This window comes from Pinus tabuliformis, chromosome 8 (assembly GCF_031772625.1).
Source record: "Pinus tabuliformis cultivar Carrire ecotype Pingquan chromosome 8, CPIR1, whole genome shotgun sequence".
NCBI classification, from domain to species: Eukaryota; Viridiplantae; Streptophyta; class Pinopsida; order Pinales; family Pinaceae; genus Pinus; species Pinus tabuliformis.
In genome coordinates, this window is record NC_142294.1 from 739,842,207 (window position 1) to 739,864,034 (window position 21,828).

Sequence of the window (21,828 nt, forward strand, 5' to 3'; positions counted from 1 at the left end):
GAGAGGAGACTGAGTAGGACCATCAAGGAGTTCTTGGTGCACTGGAAGAGCTTGTCGGATGAGGATGCCACCAAGGAAGGTCAGCACATATTGGAGCACCTAGCTTTGAGGTTGCTTGAGGGCAAGCAACATTTGGGAGGGGAGAACTGGCATGTCCCTTCTCAAAGACATTAGTAACAGGGTGTTGCTTCACAATTTTGCACATTTTTTACTAAGGAAGAAGACCCCACACTTTCAACTTAGGGACTTAGGGGCCAAATCAACTTTATTTAGCAACTAGTGAAATGTGGGGGCCACCCACATGGGAGTTCGAATTAGCCCTTCGATACGCTTGGAGGGAAATTGAATGGATGGATGGAGGGGGCCACATGAGGATAAGGAGGCCCAAGGAGTTATAAGGAGAGATCATCACTCATTTTGTGATCATCTTTGACATTTGCAACCAACTACTCATCTGTTCACTCTGTTGTTTAGCGAGTCTATCGGTTGTTTAGCCATGAGTCTCCCAAGCGGGAGATTCAACCTCTACTTCGGGGGACCACCTATGCCCGCCCTAGGGAGGTTGTTCCACGAGAGTTTTCAGGAGTTCCAAGGCAGGCACATACACCAATAGCCAGTGCAGAGCAAGGAGTGCATATTTCTGGTCAGCCAGGAAACACGCAGCGGGAGATTAAGGCAAGCAGAGATCTGATTGCTTGTCCAGGAGTTGGGGAGCTGAGGTAGCAGCACTAGACAAGCATTCTTGTTGTGTTTTACAGCCAATTTAGCCAGCGTTCCAACAATTCGAATTGTTGGGCTGAGGGACAGCGTAGAAGCCACTCAGTAAATTTTCGTGGTGCTTGGGTGCAGCTTATTTGGGCCAAGAGATCATTCGGGGAGTAAGGGATTGGACAGCAGGGGTGAACTCAGCATTTTGGAGGAGTTTGCAGATGGATTCACAGGCAGTGTCCAACAAACCGAGTTTTGTAACTACAGCTGAGGTGAGACTCCAAGGGGGTCGAAAATCAAAAGTCCAAACCAGCCAAAATCCCTTCTGGGTTTTTCTGGGTTTTGGCCAAGGAGTCCGGGGTTAAAAGCATATAAATTTCTGGGCAGTTTTAGTTCACTTTCCAGTGATTCGAACTTCAGCAAAGCAGTAGTTTTATGGGTAGCACAAGTGCAGATTGGTGCAACAATTAGGCAACCTTCCACTCATCGATTTTCCTACCTAGGTTCGATCCTGCTTGTCCATTGAGACAAGCCCAAGTTCACCATTCCATCAACTATTGTATTTGGCTTGCAGAATTAAATAAAATGGCTCAGAAGTTCTCCATTTGCAGCTTTTATATGGGTGTTTGTTGAATTTTGTTTTTGTAATTTACTGCATATATTATTTGCTTGTTATCACTTGTGCTCCTATTTAAGATCATTACACATTTCCAAAAAAGTGAAACGGCTAGGAAACAGATCAGTGACGTTTCAGTGGCGAATCGTACAAGTTTTTGTTTACAAAATGCTAAATGGTATTTCTGGGGGTTTGGAACGACGTTTCCAGTAACTTAGTGTAAACTAGGCCTAAGGAAGAGGTGAAAGACACATCGTGATTAAGAGAGTGATTTTCTCGAGTGAGATGCTCAATAACTGAATAAAAGGGAAAGGTCTGCAGCAAGAGTTTTTCGAAAGAGAAATTTGTGAAGGCCAAGACTTTGGAGAGAGAGGTCGAATTTTCTATGCAGACCTAGATTATGAAGAGAGGTCGAGTTTTCCAACCATGTCCACTTGGAGAGAGGCAGTCAAGTTTTCCATGTGCGCAGGTCGTATAGGATGAGGCTGATTTTTGCAAGTAGAAGCTAAGATTTGTCGAGCCCAAATTTTCCCTGAGGGCCAAATTTATTTAGATGCAAAAAATCCGGGTTCAAAAGTTTGTTGTAATTATAGTGTATTCTCCATAGCTTAAGGCCCTAATTTTCCAGATTTAGTAAAGTGAAGGACGATTTGTTGGGCACAAATTTTTGTTTTCCTATGGTTGATTTTCCAGTTTTATTTCCACAAGTTAAAAATACAAGTTCATTTATTTTCCAACAGTTTCCAATAACTTAGTGTAAACCATAGTTTTAAAACTCCGACTCCGACTCTGACTCGGCCGAGGATCGACTCCGACTCCGACTCTGAAAAGGTAATGACTTGGCCGGCTCGATTTCAATGACTCGGTCGTTGTAAACAATTCATTAAATATTTATTTTTTTATAAAAAAACATAATTTTAAAGATTTTAAACATAATTTTAAAGATTTTCATTCATGTTTCCAAACACACAGCATTATAATATAGATGGAAGACAACATATCATCAAAGTAGGCTCATGAACCAATCCATTATATCAAAATGATACCCAATGGCAATACATAGTCAACTGTCATACATGATCAAAGACTCAAAACAAAAAACACATAACCAAGGAGGCTAGAAATGGCCTCTACAACAAAAGTAAATTGTGACCAGACTCCAGTACTAGTACTACAGCTATTGGCTAGTAGCTACTGCCAGAGGAGCCAAGATCATATCAATCAATCTCTGGATCATCATCAGAGTCAGACAGGGGGCCCCATGGCTCCTCATCATCATCATCATCTCCAACTGCAGCTGTAGAAGTGGTACCACTAGCAAGCTGTGCAACTGCAGCAAATGCAAGTTGAGATAGAGTAGATATGCGGCTGCGCTTTTGTCATGGCTGAGCAGAGGAAGCACCTACAACTGGAGTCCTTGTTGGTTGTGAGACTAAGGCTGGTGGATTGGGATCTGCATTCAACTAAACAGCATGTTCAAGTTCAACTGATGTCTCAATCTAAATCTAAATCAAGATCCTCATCAGGATCAAACTCTGCTGGATGACTCTCCACTACCCAATCTGATGTTGGATCAATGTCTTCCAACACAACGGGATCTGAATCAGGTCTTTTGTTCAGCAAATGGTTTCGTCTGAGCCAGAGGTTGTATTGGACATAAACTAGATCATTTAACCATTTTTGATCCAAATGGTTTCTCTTCTTTGTGTTACTTGTGAGCAGGAGCAAAAACGGGAGCGGGAGCGGCATTTTCAGAAGCTCCTGGTTTGGGAGCGAATCCCAGAGGAGTTCGACAACCAGTGTCACTAACATCGAGGTACATAGAGGGATTGGTGCTCTTGATTAAATACGAGTTCCATACCCTAATACATGACAAAATTCAATGGAAACATTGCAATCCTCCAATCCTGAAATCCTGAAAAACTGATAAGTCTGCTGGATTTTGAATGAAATCTAAAATTCTACTTTCTCCATATGAAATCCAATGAGGTCGAAACCACTCTCAAACATCCTGAGTCATTTCATGGTAATGTTAAAAATTTAAGTAGAAGGATGAAAATGAAGATTAAGGAGAATGTCACTTTTACTTTAAGAATTTAACATTACCATGAAATTTGAATAGCATATCAATAGTAGAGAGCATTTGAGTGTGTTAAATAGGGTTTGGGAGGGGGAAATGGACCCCAAATAACATTTAGCTAATTCATAAAACACCTTGAAGTCCAAACCAATCAGCAAACCCCTTAAAATTTCATTAAAATAATGTTAAATCGTTGTTTTAGTGGGTTACAGGCCGTTGTTTGTGACTCGGCCGAGTCAGTACGGGAAACGGCCGAGTTGGCCGAGTCATGGCTGACTCGGCCAACCGAGCCGTTTTTTGTACCGAGTCACTCCGAAGGGCAATGGAACGGACCAACTCGGTCGTTTCCGTTTCGAAACGGCCGTTTTTTAAAACTATGGTGTAAACTAAGCCTAAGGAAGAGGTGAAAGACACATCATGATTGAGAGAGTGATTTTCTCAAGTGAGATGTTCAATGACTGAAGAGAAGGGAAAGGTGTGCAGCAAGAGTTTTTTGAAAGATAAATTTGTGAAGGCCAAGACTTTGGAGAGAGGAGGCCAAGACCTGGAAGAGAGGTCGAATTTTCTATGCAGACCAAGATTGTGAAGAGAGGTCGAATTTTCCAGCCAAGTCCACATGGAGAGAGGCAGTCAAGTTTTCCAAGTGCACAGGTCATATAGGATGAGGTTGTTTTTTGCAAGTGGAAGCTAAGATTTGCCGAGGCCAAATTTTCCACGAGGGCCAAATTTCTTTAGAGGCAAAAAATCCACTGGGTCAAAATCCAGGTTCAAAAGTTTGTTGTAATTATTGTGTATTCTCTATAGCTCAAGGCCCTAATTTTCCAGATTTAGTAGAGTGAAGGAAGATTTGTTGGGCATAAATTTTTGTTGTTCCTATGGTTGACTTTTCATTTTATTTCCGCAAGTTAAAAATACAAGTTTATTTACTTTCCAACAATTTTCAGAATTTTATTAAAGTAAATGTGGAAGAAAAATAAATCAAACTTGTTAAAAAATGGCATTGTCTAACGAGGCCACAACTTCACTCGAGACAGAAAATTTCTCATTGAAATTAGGCCAGAAATTCGAGAAATCTGATTGTGGGAGTGTTTAAATCATGTTTTTGATGGCGGAAATGGATTCAACACCATCAAGAATCCCTAAGGCACCCAAAACAAGGTTTCTTGGGAGCGGGAATAGGGAGCGAAATTTTCAAAAGCTCCAGGGTCAAGAGCGAATCGCGAGCAAATTTTATATAATATATATTTTGATGCATATATGTTAACAGAAGCATGTAGAATGATGAATTAGTTATAAAAAACATAAAAACATGGATTAAAACCAAATAACATCAATCATCTAATAGTTACAATCTTCATCAACCACAAGTCCACAAGTTACAAGTTTTTGTTATTATAGCATGTAAGGGTGCACATAACCAAAATAGCATCGAATGTAATCCATCTCTGAACCGAAATACATCAACAAATAGGCTCTAGATGGCCTCTAGCATCCAAAAAAATCAAGCTACAACAAATACCTACATATCATCAAAATCATTGCCTATCTTGGGATCTCTGTCATTAATATCACCCTCTAAGCATTAACATGAGATAGAAAAAACATAACATGTCAAGTCAATATTTTTTTGAGTGATGGATATATTTTTTGTAGGGTCATGATAAAGGAGTTCGACAACCAATGTCACTAACATCAAGGTACACAGAGGGATTGGTGGTCTTGATTAAATACGAGTTCCATACCCTAGTACATGACAAAATCCAGTGGAAACATTGGAATCTCCCCAATCCTAAAATGTTGAAAAAACTAATAAGTCTGTTAGATTTTGAGTGAGATCTAAAATTATAATTTATCCATATGAAATCCAATGAGGTCAGAACCACTCTCAAACACCCTGATTCATTTCATGGTAATGTTAAAAATTTAAGTAAAAGGATTAAAATGAAAGATAAAGAAGAACGTCACTTTTACTTTAAGAATTTAACATTACCATGAATTGCATATCAGTGTTAGGGTCATAGGTTTGATCATTAGACTGCTCCACTCAAAAATTCTTGTTTCTAACATCACAGAACATGTGTTTGACCTAGTCCACAACATGAAACCCATGCTTTGAATAAAATAAAATTATTTTTCTTTCTTTCTTTCTTTTTCTTTCTTTATACAAAATATACAATGTCATTATGACAAAAGGTCATTATGAAGACCGAACCTAGTTACAATTTCCAACACTCCCTCTTAACTAGGGAGGTATTCATAATCCCATTATGAAGTACAAGGAATCTCATTCTTGAAGCATTCTCATAAGAAGAGTCAGATTGATAAGCCATTTGTTAAGCATCTATATCATAACCAACATTGTCATTGAAGGCCTTAACTAGACATCATGTTGGGAGGCTTTACGTGAGCTGCCACACTACCTCTAAGGCACATACCCCATCCGGATGTTCATCGGGTATGTCCTTTTAGGACTATTCTTATCTTGGATTTTCAATCCGGAATCCTCGAACAATATTGGTCCTCTTCAACTACTCTTATCTTGGATGCCCTACCTCATCCTCAAAGAGGATCAATCTATAACTTATTTTCCTGGATTCCACAATCCATAAGAAGTTCCAATCTCATATGCTTATCCAATCCTCCAGACTCCATTCTTTCTTTATGGCCTTCACTAAGACTTACGATTGTTAGTCTTGGTCTAGTGCATGACCCATAAAGACAAGAACTATCCAACATCACTCCCTCTCAATTAGGGAGGAGATGTCTACCAAACCAAGCTTACCTCTTAGGTACTCAAGCTTCTTGTTTGGTAACACTTTAGTCAGAATATCTACTACCTATTCATCTGTAGGTAGATAGTGCAACTCCACAACCCCATCTCGTACCAAGCTTTTGATGTAGTTGTACTTATTATTTATATGCTTCATCCTAGCATGAAACACCAGGTCTTCAGTCAATCTTATGCAACTTTCATTATCACAATGTATGTGTGTAGGGATCAAGCGGTCCTTTAAACAAATCTAATAATAACTTCCTGAGCCAAACTGCTTCCCGACAGACTTCGCTTGCAGCAACATACTCAGCTTCAACACTACTCAAAGCAATTGTATCCTGCTTTATGCTCATCCATGAGACCATGGAAGATCCTAAGTTGAAGCATCCACCTGTTGTGCTTCTTCCATCTGTCTCACTGCCACCCCAATCAGAATCTGTATATCCCATGAGTTGAATCTCATTACCATTATAACGAAGGCAGTGATGTATAGTTCCACACAAATATCTTAGGATGTGCTTGGTTGCAATCCAATGATCATGTTTTGGCTCCATTTGAAATTTACTGAGGACATTTACTACAAAAAAATATCAAATCTAGTGTTTACCAAGTAACTTTCATGTCTTGTGCGATTTCTTTAACTTGCAGTTATTATTTACATAACCTATATATAGCCTATTCCAGCTATATGTTCATATGTGGAGATTTTGTTTCACTGTCATATGAGGAGGGTCCTCTTTATGTGGCTATTAAATAAGTAATATACATATCGATATTTTATTTCAGTTACACATGTGGAGGTTCTCCTTAGCTTGTGGATATTTACGTAATATATTGCACCATCTCTTGACATTCATTTCAATGTCATATGTAGTGTGGGCCCTCCTATTAAATAAAGGAGATAATTACAAACCTACAAAGATTTTCCATACCAATTGGGAGAGCTATAGAAGTTACAACATATTTTTTGTTATGTATATCATTGTTGTATTCTGACATAATCTAATTTTAAAGCTCACATACTATATGATAAATGAAAAGAAGTCGAGTTTCAAAAGGACACAATGTAACCCAGGCTGAAAATAAGGAATGTTAACAGCTCACCTTCATGTAACGTACCAAAAGACCAGGTTTTTGCTGCCTCTTGCCTACACAGAAAAGCCTAACAAATTTAAATTTCTTTTATTCTTGCAAAGCGCATCATATATTTCCTAATTAGTTTTGAGGTTAAGCTTACATAACTAAATATCTTGTAGAAACAATGAACACTACAAAAGTCATCAGTAAGGCCTACACGGAACCTATGAGTATATTATTAACATTAATCTGTATAAATTTGATCCTTATCCTTAGCACCAAAACAATCTGGTCACCCAGAACATTGTGCATACCATGTTCAAGTTCAGTTGCCAATGAACTAACTCTTATGCAGGGAAAGCAATCAACTCTGTTTTCCTCTGTTCTTCTGAAATCAAATGTCATAAGGGAAACAAATGCAGTCACTTGAAGTAAGAAGTCCAATAACACGGCAAGAGCTGCACAGACAACCAACAGGTTAATCTAATGAGTGAAACTTTGAAGACGAGTTCCATAAAAAACATCGATTACAGACTATTCACCTGCAAACATCGAGAACACTCTACACGCAGGCATAGAGATGAAGCTTCCACATGCAAATGCCAGAACCTCTGAGAGGGTCGAGAGTGTTATAGATGGCCCCACTTCAGCAAGTGTGTTTCCCACTCGTTCTTCCATGGACAAATCTATCGGTTGGCGTTTAAGTGCATGCACTAAGATACACATGTTGTCAACTCCCACCTATGATCAGCATTATAATAAGTTAGAGAATCTTCCTGGGGTAGCTAAAAGCTCATAAGACTTAGACAAGAAGAAAGTATAATGGAAAGAACAGTTATGCTTATATATGCCTTCCTTTAAAACATTTTGTATCACATTGCACTAGAGCACCAATATATTGTATGTCTTTTATTCCAGCAAAATATGGGCATAATCCAAAATGTTTTGATGACAACCAATTTTTCAATGGCAATAGCAAAGCTCTGTATTCATACAGTACTGAAAATCAGAACTTTTCTACTGCATCCTTTTCATTTGCAATCAATAATGATATGCCCAAGACAAAAAACTTTGCCATAGACTTGGAGTGCAGAAACATTGATATATGACCAAATACCTGGTCAGCTAAAGACAGTCTACTGTAAGCTCACATGCAGCTTGCAACTTTAGAATGTAAATAGTTTGGATTTCACTACCTCACCAAGAGAACAAGAAGAGTTAACCTACAATCAGGAGTGAAGTTAATGCTTATCAAGATATTCTCATAAATTACCTCAGGACGACATTAAATCACTATTCTAGCTCTTCTTTTCATATCCATGGTATTCAGGGGGATTATTTAAATTTTACTTAAAACTTATAGTCATGGGAAATAAGCAATGACTGCAAAGGAATGTTTCATTTTTGTTGGAATTTCTAAGTCTAACCCGTTAGCAATTCTTCCTGTACTATCTGGTTTATTTCACCTACTTGTTTAATTACTTAACAAGTTATTTACCATGTAAATACTGAAAATAAACACAAGTACAGTATCAACATCTACAGACCATCAACTAAAAGAAAACAAGCACACAAGTGACACTGTTATTTTGGACCAATGTCCCCGGAAAAACCCAATGCAGGAAAACCGGTGCAACTATTCAGATGGTTATATTATTATGCAGTTTATCTGAGTACAATTGGGTGCCTAAACCAGCTCACCTGACAGAGAAAAATATACGACAGCAATACCTCTATATCCGGAAACAAGTATTCAGAAAACCTGTCCCACGAAACCCTCTCCAGCATAACTGAAGCTCAGTGTTTGGCATTTTGGCCGCTCCATCAGCCTCCTACTAACCTGCATCAGCCCTCTGACCCTCTGCGTCAGCCTTCTGAGGCATTGCGCAACCTCTGGGAGCCTCCGCGTCACTCCCTCTGTCCACTGCGTGGATGACGCGGTCTCTCTGGGCTCTGCGCTACCTCTGCTGGGCTCTACGTAGCCTGCATTGATCACTGCTCTCGCTCTCTCCGCTTCTGTGCTAGTCTCCCAGTATTGTCCCTGCCTTGAACTCATTACCCCTCGCTGCTGATCACTGATTCAACTTTGCTTAGCAACTCCGCTCTAGCAAAATGAATGACTGATCACTCTGGTGTGTTCTCCAACTGACCCTCAAGCCTCCTCTTATACTTTTCTCGTTGGTCCATCAACGACCGAGATTAAATCTCTAATCAACGGCTAAGATTAGATTTGGCTTGATCCATGACTTTTGGAACCTTCTAACCCAGTTTTATATTAATACCCATTAATATTTTATTTTTCCTAAGTTAAGACTTAGGAACTCCATTAAAAATTTTAATTATTTTAATATCTCCCAAACCGGTTAGAATATGCCCAAACCATTTCTGGGCCTTGGAGATCTCATGCGCTTTAGCCTCTCCACCAATTTTCATGGCTAGGGCACATCTGATGCTACCCCAAATCAACAATTTTTCTGCAGTCAATCACTTATCGGCAGATTTTAGAATAGACAAGTACCATAATAGCTATGTTGCAGTGGTTTTTAGAATGGGAAACAGCTGAGACAGGGGGACATATTGCAAGACAGCTAGATAAGGTAAGATAATCATATTTATGTCCAACAAATGACCACAACAGTAGCTCAATGTAATTGTCGAGTGCAATGGTGTCAATATGAAGTAGGAGTAGTAAAAATTCCCATATATAAAGAACCAGTAAAGCAAAAACATGAAATCTGTATGCCAAACATGCGAAAATCATTCGATCCAAATGCAGCCAGCTGCAATGGGAGGGAGATGTGTAGAGGAAAAGGATCAAGGGACTAGGACATGGTTCACTATATCTACCTCTTCTAACATCCGAGGCAGAATGAAGAAAACGCGGGATAGAATGATGCCCAAGGAAGAGCTAGGAGAGGCTCTTAAACCTCTACTATGTTGTTGCCTAACTGTTAAAACTTGCTACTGATGTCTAGGTTATCTTTATCTTCCTACTGGTAAAGGATTTCGTCTGGCAACAGCTCTGATGTCTCTTTATCCAGATTGGATCATTATATTGTTTGGCATCTATCTCCATGCTTTCAGAGTGGAAAAGTGGACGAATTGGCTCAGAGAACCATTTTTACCAGGAAGACCCAGCTTCGTAATTTAGGGTCTGAAAAGTTACAGGAGAAGTTCAAGGCATTAAACAACAATTTTGGGGGAAACTTTGTCACTTAAACAACGCACCCTTTTGCATTATTCTACACACAAATACCTGTCCAATGGTGCAAGAATCACCTCAATCGTAGTCCATATACAAAATTTATGCTACTCAAGAGTTGACTTTCCTATTTTTACCACAATAATTCGAGAGGATGCCACGTCAACCCCCATTACTCGTGGAAAAGAGGCTAGCAACATGATCATGATGAAAAAAACTCTAGAGAGTTGATATTGTAGCTCTAGTAAATAGTTGAAGTGTTAAATTGGCAACTAGGGCCAAACTCCATGTGGGTCAGCTTATTTATGGCAGCTGAGATTTTTATTGGATCCCTCTTGTCGAGAGGTGTAGGATTGATCCTAAGATCATCCGATTCCGATAAGTATTTATATAGATATGAATTTATTTTGATTATGTAATTATTATCAAGCCAACCTACTCTTACGTAGGCTCAAGAAGACCAAACGTCATGTCTATTCAACCTATACGTTTTAGTATAAATTGAAGAGGATTTGATGTCATTTGCAACACGCATTCTTGAGGTGATCTCCTCCTCTCCAAGTCTTGGGTTTTTGGAGTAGGAGAGAGACACCATGAGAATATACACTGACCTTGATTCCCTAGTTCTAATGCACAGCAATGGAGACTCCTATAACGTGATGCCCTATACACAGCAATGGAAGACTTCTACACTCAGTCAACGTAAGGCCATATACGCTGTTCATGAAACATGATGAATCTGCTTCGTTGTGGAAGAGCCACAGTCAATAAAGGCTGTAATATTCTTGGATGCATAAAGATTAATACGCAGGTCAGAAGACCTGTCTGTCACCTAGCCGCAGTAAGGGAAGACATTTATATGATATAATAGAATACGCTGGAACATGCGTTGTCCAGAATTCACAGGCCCTAATCTACGCAGTCAAGAGGGCTCCCATATACGCAGAACATGATGGAGACTTACACGCTGTACATGAGAGGAATGCAACACAGTTCACAAATGGACTACACGCTGTCATGAAAACAATATACGCACAGCTATGGAAACCCTATACGTTGTGCAGGCAATGAACGCATCAACGCAGTGCAGTCAATGATAAACGTTGCTCGTGGAATACATCATCGCAGTCAACGTGTGGATGTTAACACTGGGTTCACGCAGTCACATATGATATACGCAGGTCAACGTGTGGGTTATACGTTGTCATATTCACGTAGGTCAATGTGTGAATGTGTTACACTGTATTCACGCAGTCATATATGAGACACAGTCAACGTGTGATACGTTGTTATACGTTGTCATATTCACGCAGTCAACGTGATGCCCTAATCACTGTCAAAATGAGGTAGCCGCAGACCATACGTGAAGGAGCCACAAACTCTTGTGTGTATCCTCGAATGAAGAAAGCCGGATGTATGTGATCTGGGCACATCTAGTCTTGATGGGCTAAGATCACAACAGCTATAAACGTTGAACAATGATCTCGATTTCAGTTGGATAAAGAAGATCTCAGTGACATACAGCAACCCTGAAGTATTAGATGATGTTTCTATATGCTATAGTGATCACCTCTGAAGAAGGTAAGAGACAAGGATCATAATCTTACAGTACAGTAAGATGCAGTTATGATCTAAAGGTTCAAAGATCATCTCAGCCTCTAGGAACAGTCATGGTGTGTAATCACTCATCAAAGCAGAGAGGAGATCATTAGCATGAGTAGCATAATGAAGCATGATGTAGATCATGGGCAGCATGATATATGAGCGACATGATGCATGAAGCATGGGCAGCTTGATGATGTATGAGATCATGGACATAAAGAGCAACATGAGATCATGATCATGGGCAGTCATGATCTTGGGCAGTATCACGATAATCATGATTAGTGCAGCATGGTGCAGTGGTGCAGCGAGAGGATCAAATGCAGCACGATGATAGGTGAAGGAGTCACCTTGAGAATCAGTTGAAGCATAACGTTTTCAACTGATCTCATCATTATATGAAATGATCTATGCTAGATCTAGATAAATCAAAGTGTTGACTTCTGTTATAAATATACTCTCTCTCTCTCTTTCTTTGCTGAACTTTGAAAATAAAAGAAGATTTGATCAAAGGGTTTCCCCACACTTTGTGGGGTTTGTCCCTGGCTAGCGCCACATCTTGTGTCCTCTTGTCTTGGCATGTCTTCTGCGATTTATACTTATGTTCTATCTGCAGTTTACTTTATAGCTAATGTGATTGCTAACTATGAAAATTTAAATAAATTTCTCTAGCATAGAACATACCTAAAATTAACATGGGATCAGAGCTGAGGTGAAGACAATGCCCAAGCAAAAGAGAAAGAGAAATCACCAAAGACAGTTGGGACAAGTCAAAAGGATCATTGGGTTCCTCATAATTCACCCAGGGTGAAGTCGAAGCAAAGAATGTTATCAGAATGGCGCAACAGAAGTTTCTGATGGCCTACCTAAAGATCACTTCATTGGGACGTTCAAATCTAAGGGTGGAAGGAAATGCAGATGTCTTGGTTATAAGTTCAGCCCTTATGCGAAGGAGTGTCCGAAGGGCAGAGATGCAAGTCATCTAGGACACGACCGACTCTTCAAGGAAGCAAGGAACCCTAGGAATGGAAGTCGAAAGTTTTTAAGGTGGCATTCGTCGATGGAAAGGTACGTGTTTGAAAATAGAATTTTTAAAGATGTTTTTGAGTTCAGGGTTGTATCAAGTTGCAGGATGTCCACTGGGGACCATGTCCATTGACACATAGCATCAAAGATCTGTGAGTCAGATGGTGACAAGGATGCCTGAATTCAAAAAGAGCATGAAAGTACATGTCTGAGATGTACCAAAGGAAAATCTTACAAGGGGATCATTCCCCTCATGTAGCAGGTCCACAGGTGTGGAACAACCCGAGGGGTTTGAGATTGATGATCAGGAATCTCACGTATGCAGGTGGAAGAAAACCCTCTATGGCGTGAAGCAAAGCACCCTGGGCGTAATATGAGAGGACTGATAGCTGTCAGATGAAGTTGAGGTTCACTATGAGTGAAACCGATCCAAACCATTACCCGAAGGTTGAGCAATGAGGATGATAGACCTCTCATACCGACACCTATGTCTGACAGGTGCAGAACCTCTCATTTGTAGAAGACAGAGGGAGTTGGATTCTGGATAAGGAATGTTAAAGTTTTAAACTGCAAGCCTGTGACTACCTTGAGGATCGTAAGTTATATGGTAGTGATGTCGAACTAGATTTAGGAATGCCTTTGAGTTTCATAAACTCATTCGCGTTGATGTTCTTGGTGAACCTCCGTCCGGACATATGTTTTGCAGTTAGCATGGTGAGCTCATATTTGGTTGAGCCTCACTGGATTGGTGCCTAGAATCTTCCGAGATATCTTCAGGGCACAATCTCTCATGGATTGAGATACACTGCCGGAAAGATGAAATTGCATTATTATTCGAATGCTGGATGGGCAGGCAATGTGGAGGATCACTAGAGCACTTTTCAGTGCTAGTTCTCTTTGAATTATACTGCGATGCAGGAAGCAGAAGTCGGTCGCTATAAGCACCACCAAGACCGAATACATGGCTACGAGTATGATATCGTATGAAGCTACATGATTGCAGAAGCTCTTAAGTGAGTTGTTTTTCTCTGTGACAACCAGAGGTGGCATTTGATTATTGAGGAATCCCGTATTCGACAATTGCTCCAGCAGAAAGACATCTGATACTACCTTATCTAGGATATGGTAAGTCGATGAGCAAGGAGGCTCCATCACACTAAGATGATGTACAGGTTGCTAAAGCCCCGGGGAAAGATCAAATCTGTGATTTTCCCGAACGACTTGGAGTCATCAAGAGACCCTTGTACAAGGGTCCTGCATGTTGCATACATTGAGCTCTGGGAGCTCTATGGACTTGCGGTTCTTATTGGAGCAACATACGACCACAGGGTGACTCACCCTCCCCCAGTGGTGCGTACTGGAACACGATGATTCGCTCTCTTGTGCGACAAGATGATTCGCTCTCTTATGGAACAGGATGATTCGCTCTCCTGTGTAGCAAGATGATTAGTTCTCCTGTGAGGCTTGGATCGATGTGTTCTCCATGGCAATTGTAGCAGGATTGATGTGTTCTCCTATGAGGACAGGATTGATTAGTTCTCCTGTCGAGGCATCCTACCCATGCAGTCTGGGACTCATGGGAAGTACCTCTCATCTGATCAATGAGAAGGGAAATGAAGTTAGGGACCATAGTAATATCGATGGACGCATCGTTGTATCTACCGTACTCCCTACGCTAGGATGACCTCCATTGATCTGGGATCAATGATACTGGTCTAGGACCAGTGGTAGGAGTTGTACCATACTATGACGCTGACTTCGGGTCGGTTGAGACTGGTCTGGGACCAGTGGTACATACTCCGAGACTGACTTCGTGTCAGTGCAAGACTGGTCTAGGAACAGTGAGAGTGGTACATACTATGATGCTGACTTCGGATCAGTTGAGACTAGTCTGGGACCAGTAGTACACTCTCTGACCCTGCGATACTGGTCTGGGACCAGTGGTAGGAGTTGTACCATACTATGATGCTGACTTCGGGTCGGTTGAGACTAGTCTGGGACCAGTGGTACATACTCCGAGACTGACTTCGTGTCAGTATAGGACTAGTCTGGGACCAGTGAGAGTGGTACCTACCATGACACTGACTTCGGGTCGATTGAGACTGGTCTGGGACCAGTGTTACATACTCTGAGATTGACTTCGTGTTAGTGCAGGACTAGTCTGGGACCAATGAGAGTGGTACATAATATGACGCTGACTTCGGGTCGGTTGAGAGTGGTCTAGGACCAGTGGTACACTCCCTAAGCCTGCGATACTGGTCTGGGACCAGTGGTAGGCGTGGTACCCACTATGACGCTGACTTTGGGTCAGTTGAGACTGGTCTAGGACCCGTGGTACACTCTCTAGGCCTGCGATACTGGTCTGGGACCAGTGGTAGGAGTGGTACCAACTATGACGCTGACTTTGGGTCGGTTGAGACTGGTCTGGGACCAGCGGTATGCACTCTGAGACTGACTTCAGTTCAGTGGAGAATGGTATGAGACATTCTCGATCAATTCTTCTTCTTCATAGTTCAGCAGAGATGAGCAGAGCAGAGCTAGCAGAGTGAGCAGAGCTAGCAGAGCCAGCAAAGCTGAGCTGAGTAGAGCAGAGCAAAGCTAGCAGAGCTGAGCAGAGCATAGCAGAGACAACAGCGCTGAGCAGAGTTGCGCAGAGCAGTGCAGGGCACTGATGGCAGAGATAGTACAGTCGGACTTATGGATCACCAGATGGAGTTCTCCCTAGTTGAGAGGGAGTGTTAAATTGGCAACTAGGGCCAAACTCCATGTGGGTCAGCTTATTTATGGCAGCTGATACTTTTATTGGATCCCTCTTGTCGAGAGGTGTAGGATTGATCCTAAGATCATCCGATTCTGATAAGTATTTATGGAGATATGAATTTATTTTGATTATGTAATTATTATCAAGCCGACCTGCTCTTACGTAGGCTCAAGAAGACCAAACGTCATGTCTATTCAACCTATATGTTTTAGTATAAATTGAAGAGGATTCGATGTCATTTGCAACATGCATTCTTGAGGTGATCTCCTCCTCTCCACGTCTTGGGCTTTTGGAGTAGGAGAGAGACACCATGAGAATATACACTGACCTTGATGCCCTAGTTCTAACGCACAGCAATGGAGACTCTTATAACGTGATGCCCTATACACAGCAATGGAAGACTTCTACACTCAGTCAACGTAAGGCCATATACCCTGTTCATGAAACGTGATGAATCTGCTTCGTTGTGGAAGAGCCGCAGTCAATAAAGGCCGTAATGTTCTCGAATGCATAAAGATTAATACACAGGTCAGAAGATCTATCTGTCACCTAGTTGCAGTAAGGGAAGATATTTATATGATATAATAGAATACGCTGGAACATACACTGTCCAGAACTCACAGGCCCTAATCTACGCAGTCAAGAGGGCTCCCATATACGCAGAACATGATGGAGACTTACACGTTGTACATGAGAGGAATGCAACATAGTTCACAAATGGACTACACGCTGTCATGAAAACAATATACGCATAGCTATGGAAACCCTATATGCTGTGCAGGCAATGAACGCATCAACGCAATGCAGTCAATGATAAACGTTGCTCGTGGAATACATCATCGCAATCAACGTGTGGATGTTAACACTGGGTTCACGCAGTCACATATGATATACACAGTCAACGAGTGGGTTATACGTTTTTATATTCACGCAGGTCAACATGTGAATGTGTTACACTGTATTGACGCAGTCATATATGAGACACAGTGAACGTGTGATACGCTGTTATACGTTGTCATATTCACGCAGTCAACGTGATGCCCTAATCACTGTCAAAATGAGGTAGCCGCAAACCATACGTGAAGGAGCCACAGACTCTTGTGTGCATCCTCGAATGAAGAAAGTCGGATGTATGTGATCTGGGCACATCTAGTCTTGATGGGCTAAGATCACAACAACTATAAACATTGAACAATGATCTCGATTTCAGTTGGATAAAGAAGATCTCAGTGACATACAGCAGCCTTGAAGTATTAGATGATGTTTCTATATGTTGTAGTGATCACCTCTGAAGAAGGTAAGAGACAAGGATCATAATCTTACAGTACAGTAAGATGCAGTTATGATCTCAAGGTTCAAAGATCATCTCAGCCTCTAGGAACAATCATGGTGTGTAATCACTCATCAAAGCAGAGATGAGATCATTAGCATGAGTAGCATAATGAAGCATGATGTAGATCATGGGCAGCATGATATATGAGCGACATGATGCATGAAGCATGGGCAGCTTGATGATGTATGAGATCATGGACATAAAGGGCAACATGAGATCATGATCATGGGCAGTATGATGATGATTAGTGCAGCATGGTGCAGTGGTGCAGCTAGAGGATCAAATGCAGCACAATGATAGGTGAAGGAGTCACCTTGAGAATCAGTTGAAGCAGAATGTCTTCAACTGATCTCATCATTATATGAAATGATCTATGCTAGATCTAGATAAGTCAAAGTTTTGACTTCTATTGTAAATATACTCCCTCTCTCTCTTTCTCTGCTGAACTTTGAAGATAAAAGAAGATTTGATCAAAGGATTTCCCCACACTTTGTGGGGTTTGTCCCTGGCTAGCACCACATCTTGTGTCCTCTTGTCTTGGCATGTCTTCTGCAATTTATACTTATGTTCTATCTGCAGTTTACTTTAATGCTGATGTGATTGCTAACTGTGAAAATTTAAATAAATTGCTCTAGCATAGAACATACCAAAAATTAACATGAAGTCAAACCTAACCACTAGTAGGCTATCACGCTGTGTTATAATCGAGCCACTAGTAGGGAAAGGGGTTCCATTCTATTTGAGTGCATTTTGTTCCATCGATGAGCAAAGTAGCCAAGAGTGGATAGGGAGAGAGAAAATTGAAAGGATTTATGCATTGTAGTAGCCCATGTGAGCCCAATCTTGACTTTCACCCACCATTCTCCCTCCAATGAGTGTGTGTTTCCTTTGTGGGCCGCATTGCTCTAAGGGTGACCCCCACGTACCACTAGCAACTCGATGCTTCTCCTCCATCCTCTAATGTTTGGTTTTCACAACAAAAAAACTCTTCAGAATATTTGGCAGTATAGTATACTCTCATGTACCAAATGAGAAACGCACTTAGATCAATGTACAGATATAATGTCACTTCCTAAATTATTTTGGAAGAGAATTAATTTCCCAATTTTGAGAACTATTTTCGAGGCTATGGGACCCACGCATTTTTGGTAAAGGACTTAGGAGTTAAAGGGAGTAAAATTATTTTGATAGTGGAGTATGGGGGCCACCCACATGTGAAAATTTGGGGACCCAAATCCCTACTACAGCAAACTAATATTACTTCTCCTACTTGTTAATTCATGCAAGTTATTTACTGTGTTATACTGTAAATATCTAAGTAAATAAGACTGCAACCTTCACTAATTAAATTATATATGAACACAAGCACTGAGCAAGAAGAAATAACCACACACACAATTAACACCGTTGTTTTTGGACAAATGTCCCTGGAAAAACCCAATGTGGGAAAACCGATGCAGCAGCTGAGGGTTTTTATTATTATGCAGTAGTTTCTGAATACAATCTTTGGATGTCTTACTGGCTATCTTGTTAATTTTAGATAACAATGGTATGTTCTATGCTTTAGAGCAATTTACTTCAATTTTTCTTATTAGCCCAATATCAATTTCTAGATTAGCAATCACATTAACATCGTAGTAAATGTAGATAGAACATAAAAAATAAGCCAAGACAAGAGGACACAATATTTGGCAGATGCCAGGGAAAAACCCCAATGTGAGGCAAACCCTTTGATCAAATCTTCTTATTATTCTTCAAAAGTTCAGCAGAGAGAGAGAGAGTACATCATACAAAATTTCCTTGCCCAAACATTGTCAAAACAGTCCAGCAAAACAGCAGTCAACAGGATGCCCTAACAAGAAAGACAACGTTGGTCAAACTAGCAGAAATCTTCCTCCAAATCAGCTTGGTCAAACCCAATTAACTCGAACTTCAGGGACAGTCCAAATCAGCCTCAAAGAGTCTGGAAATCTCTGGTCAAAGTTGGTCAACGCACAGTCAACTCTGCGGTAAAACTTGTTGCAGTCATCACTGGTCAAACAGCCCAGAAAATCTCAGTTTTTGTCCCAAATATGTGGCCTGCCCAAACAGAGATATTCACAAAAAAATCGCAGTCAAACAAAGTCAAATGTTGCCCCATCAACACTGGTTAAAGTTGGCTACAACTCGGTCAATGCAGAAATCAAAAAACCCAGTCAAACTTTCGTACATGTGGGGGAGAAGAAGGTTGTCCTAAAATTTGTACGACCCAATCAAATGAGGAGAGAGATATGTGTGTGATGATGAATGTCCAAATGAAGTAGATGTTCCTTCTATTTATATTCAACGTTGAGGGTGAAGAGACGTTGTGAAAATTCCTACACTGAAGGAACCCCTACTGCAGCAAATCTGAATCTACTTCACCTACCTGATTTTTAAATTACATTAATCAAGTTATTCTTCTGAATACTGAAGCAAATTACTTCTACAACCTACACTCATTAAATATTTGATCTCATGACACAAAAAACAAAGAAAAGAACAAGATACATAGGACACACTTATTTTTGGACACAATAGTCCCCAGAAAAACCCAATGCGGGAAAACCGATGCAGCGGTTCCAAGGGTTTATTATTATGCAGGAGAAATATCTGAATGCAAATCTAGGATTCTCATCTAGTAATCCTTTACAAAGTAAATACTAGTAGACAATCTGAGTGAGTTTTGCCTCACTTCACCCGACAAAATGTCGGCTAATCCGACAACAAGACGAGCTAACCCCAGCTACTTTTGCATTGGCCCTGCGTAGACCTAGTGTCACCTCTTCTTACCTCTGGGTCAGTTATCCCGGCTATTCCGGCAATTTCGGCTTCTGCGTGACAAGCAGCTTTTCCCCTCTGCGCAGTCCTTTCTTGCTCTAGATCAAGGCTGTGTGGGCCCAGACTAGCCCAGCGTCAGCTCTCTTGGCTACTGTGTTGCCTCTTTACAAGCTCTCTCTGCCACTCTGTCAGTATTCTTTGAAAAGTCCTTCTCCCAAATTCTCTCTACCCCTTTACTGCTGAATGATCACCTAGTTCGAATTTCTCAGCTTTCTAGCCCCAGAAATCGAACTCTAGATCAATTTATTCTCTCCGTGTGTGTTTCCAAATGAACCCCAAGCATCCATTTTATACTTTTTCTGTTGAGTCTTCAACAACTGAGATTAAGTCTCTAATCAATGGGTAAGATTAAAACATGACATGATCTGCCTTCTAGATCATTCTCACCCATAATTTGATTAATACCCATTAATATTTTAATTTTCCTAAGTTTAGACTTAGGGACTCCATTAAAAATATTAATTATTCTAATAAAATAAAATCCGGGTGGCATTTCACCAAACTATTTTTGGGTTCTTTAGAACTCACGTGTCTTAGCCTCTCCACCAATTTTCAAGGTTAGAGCACTTTCGATGCTACCAAAAACTAACACTCCCTCTTAGCGAGAAAAGTGCTCTAGCAACAATGTCCACCTGCATGTTGCTTTGTTTCTGAAGCACCTCCTTTCTGCACTATTGTTGCCACCAACATTGTGCTATTATTGCTATTGTATTGTCGCCCATGACATAGCCACTGCCACTGTTGCATCTGTACTACAGTTCCCTCTCAAACGCTACATCTGCTATGCTACTAGAACTGCCACTGCTAACACTGCATCCGTACTACAACTCAATTGCTAAGAGAAGCAATTGAAAAACATCTAAAATTAGTTCAACTTCACTGTGTTCAAGATAATACAATGAATGTTGGAGTCTGACTGTTGCTGACCCTCTAGATCTTTTGCATTGTTGTTGACTTCTACACTGTGCCATCCACACTACTGCTAACCTTGCTCTGCACTGATTAGTCCTCCAAATGGCCGAGATTAAGTCTCTAATCAATAGCTAAGATTGAAACATGACTTGATCCGCCTTTTAGATCATTCTCACCCATATTTTGATTAATACCCATTAATATTTTAATTTTCCTAAGTTTAGACTTAGGAACTCCATTAAAAATATTAATTATTTTAATAAAATACAATCCGGGTAGAATTTCTCCAAACGGCTTTTGGGTTATTTAGAACTCATGTGCCTTAGCCTCTCCACCAATTTTCAAGGCAAGAGCACTTCCGATGCTACCAAAAACTAACACTCCCTCTTAGTGAGGAAAGTGTTCTAGCAACAATGTCCACCTGCATGCTCCTTCATTTCTAGAGCACCTCCTTTATGCACTGTTGCTGCCACCAACACTGTGTTGGTGCTACTACTGTACTGCTGCCCATGACACCACCACTACCACTGCTGCATTTGTAATACAATTCCCTCTCAAACACTGCATTTGCTATGTTGCTAGCACTGCCACTAGTAACACTACATCCGTACTGCAACTCAATTGCTAAGAGAAGCAATTGAAAAACATTGAAAATTAGTTGAACATAATTGTGTTCAGCATGATACAATGAATGTTGGAGTTTGACTGCTGCTGACCCTCTGAATCTTTTGTGTTGCTACTGACTTCTACACTATGCCATCTGCACTGCTGCCAACCTTGCTCTGCATTTATTAGTCTCTGGTCCCAAGCCACTGCATCTGTCATCTAAAAACTCAACTGCATTATCTGACACTAAGTCCATCTCGCTACTGTTGAATC

The 21,828-nt window shown here is 40.7% G+C and overlaps 1 protein-coding gene across 2 annotated transcripts in view; it reads right to left on the reverse strand.

Moving 5' to 3' along the window:
• The window catches only part of LOC149237701 (uncharacterized), a 492,469-nt gene that overhangs the window by 211,872 nt on the left and 258,769 nt on the right, over positions 1 to 21,828 (reverse strand). For both annotated transcript variants that reach the window (XM_089372754.1, XM_089372755.1), the window contains exons 20-22: positions 7,797 to 7,995; positions 7,569 to 7,712; positions 7,282 to 7,325 (exon numbers count right to left, since the gene is read on the reverse strand). In XM_089372754.1, the coding sequence (XP_089228880.1) occupies positions 7,282 to 7,325; positions 7,569 to 7,712; positions 7,797 to 7,995 (387 nt within the window). The remainder of the gene's footprint in view (positions 1 to 7,281; positions 7,326 to 7,568; positions 7,713 to 7,796; positions 7,996 to 21,828) is intronic.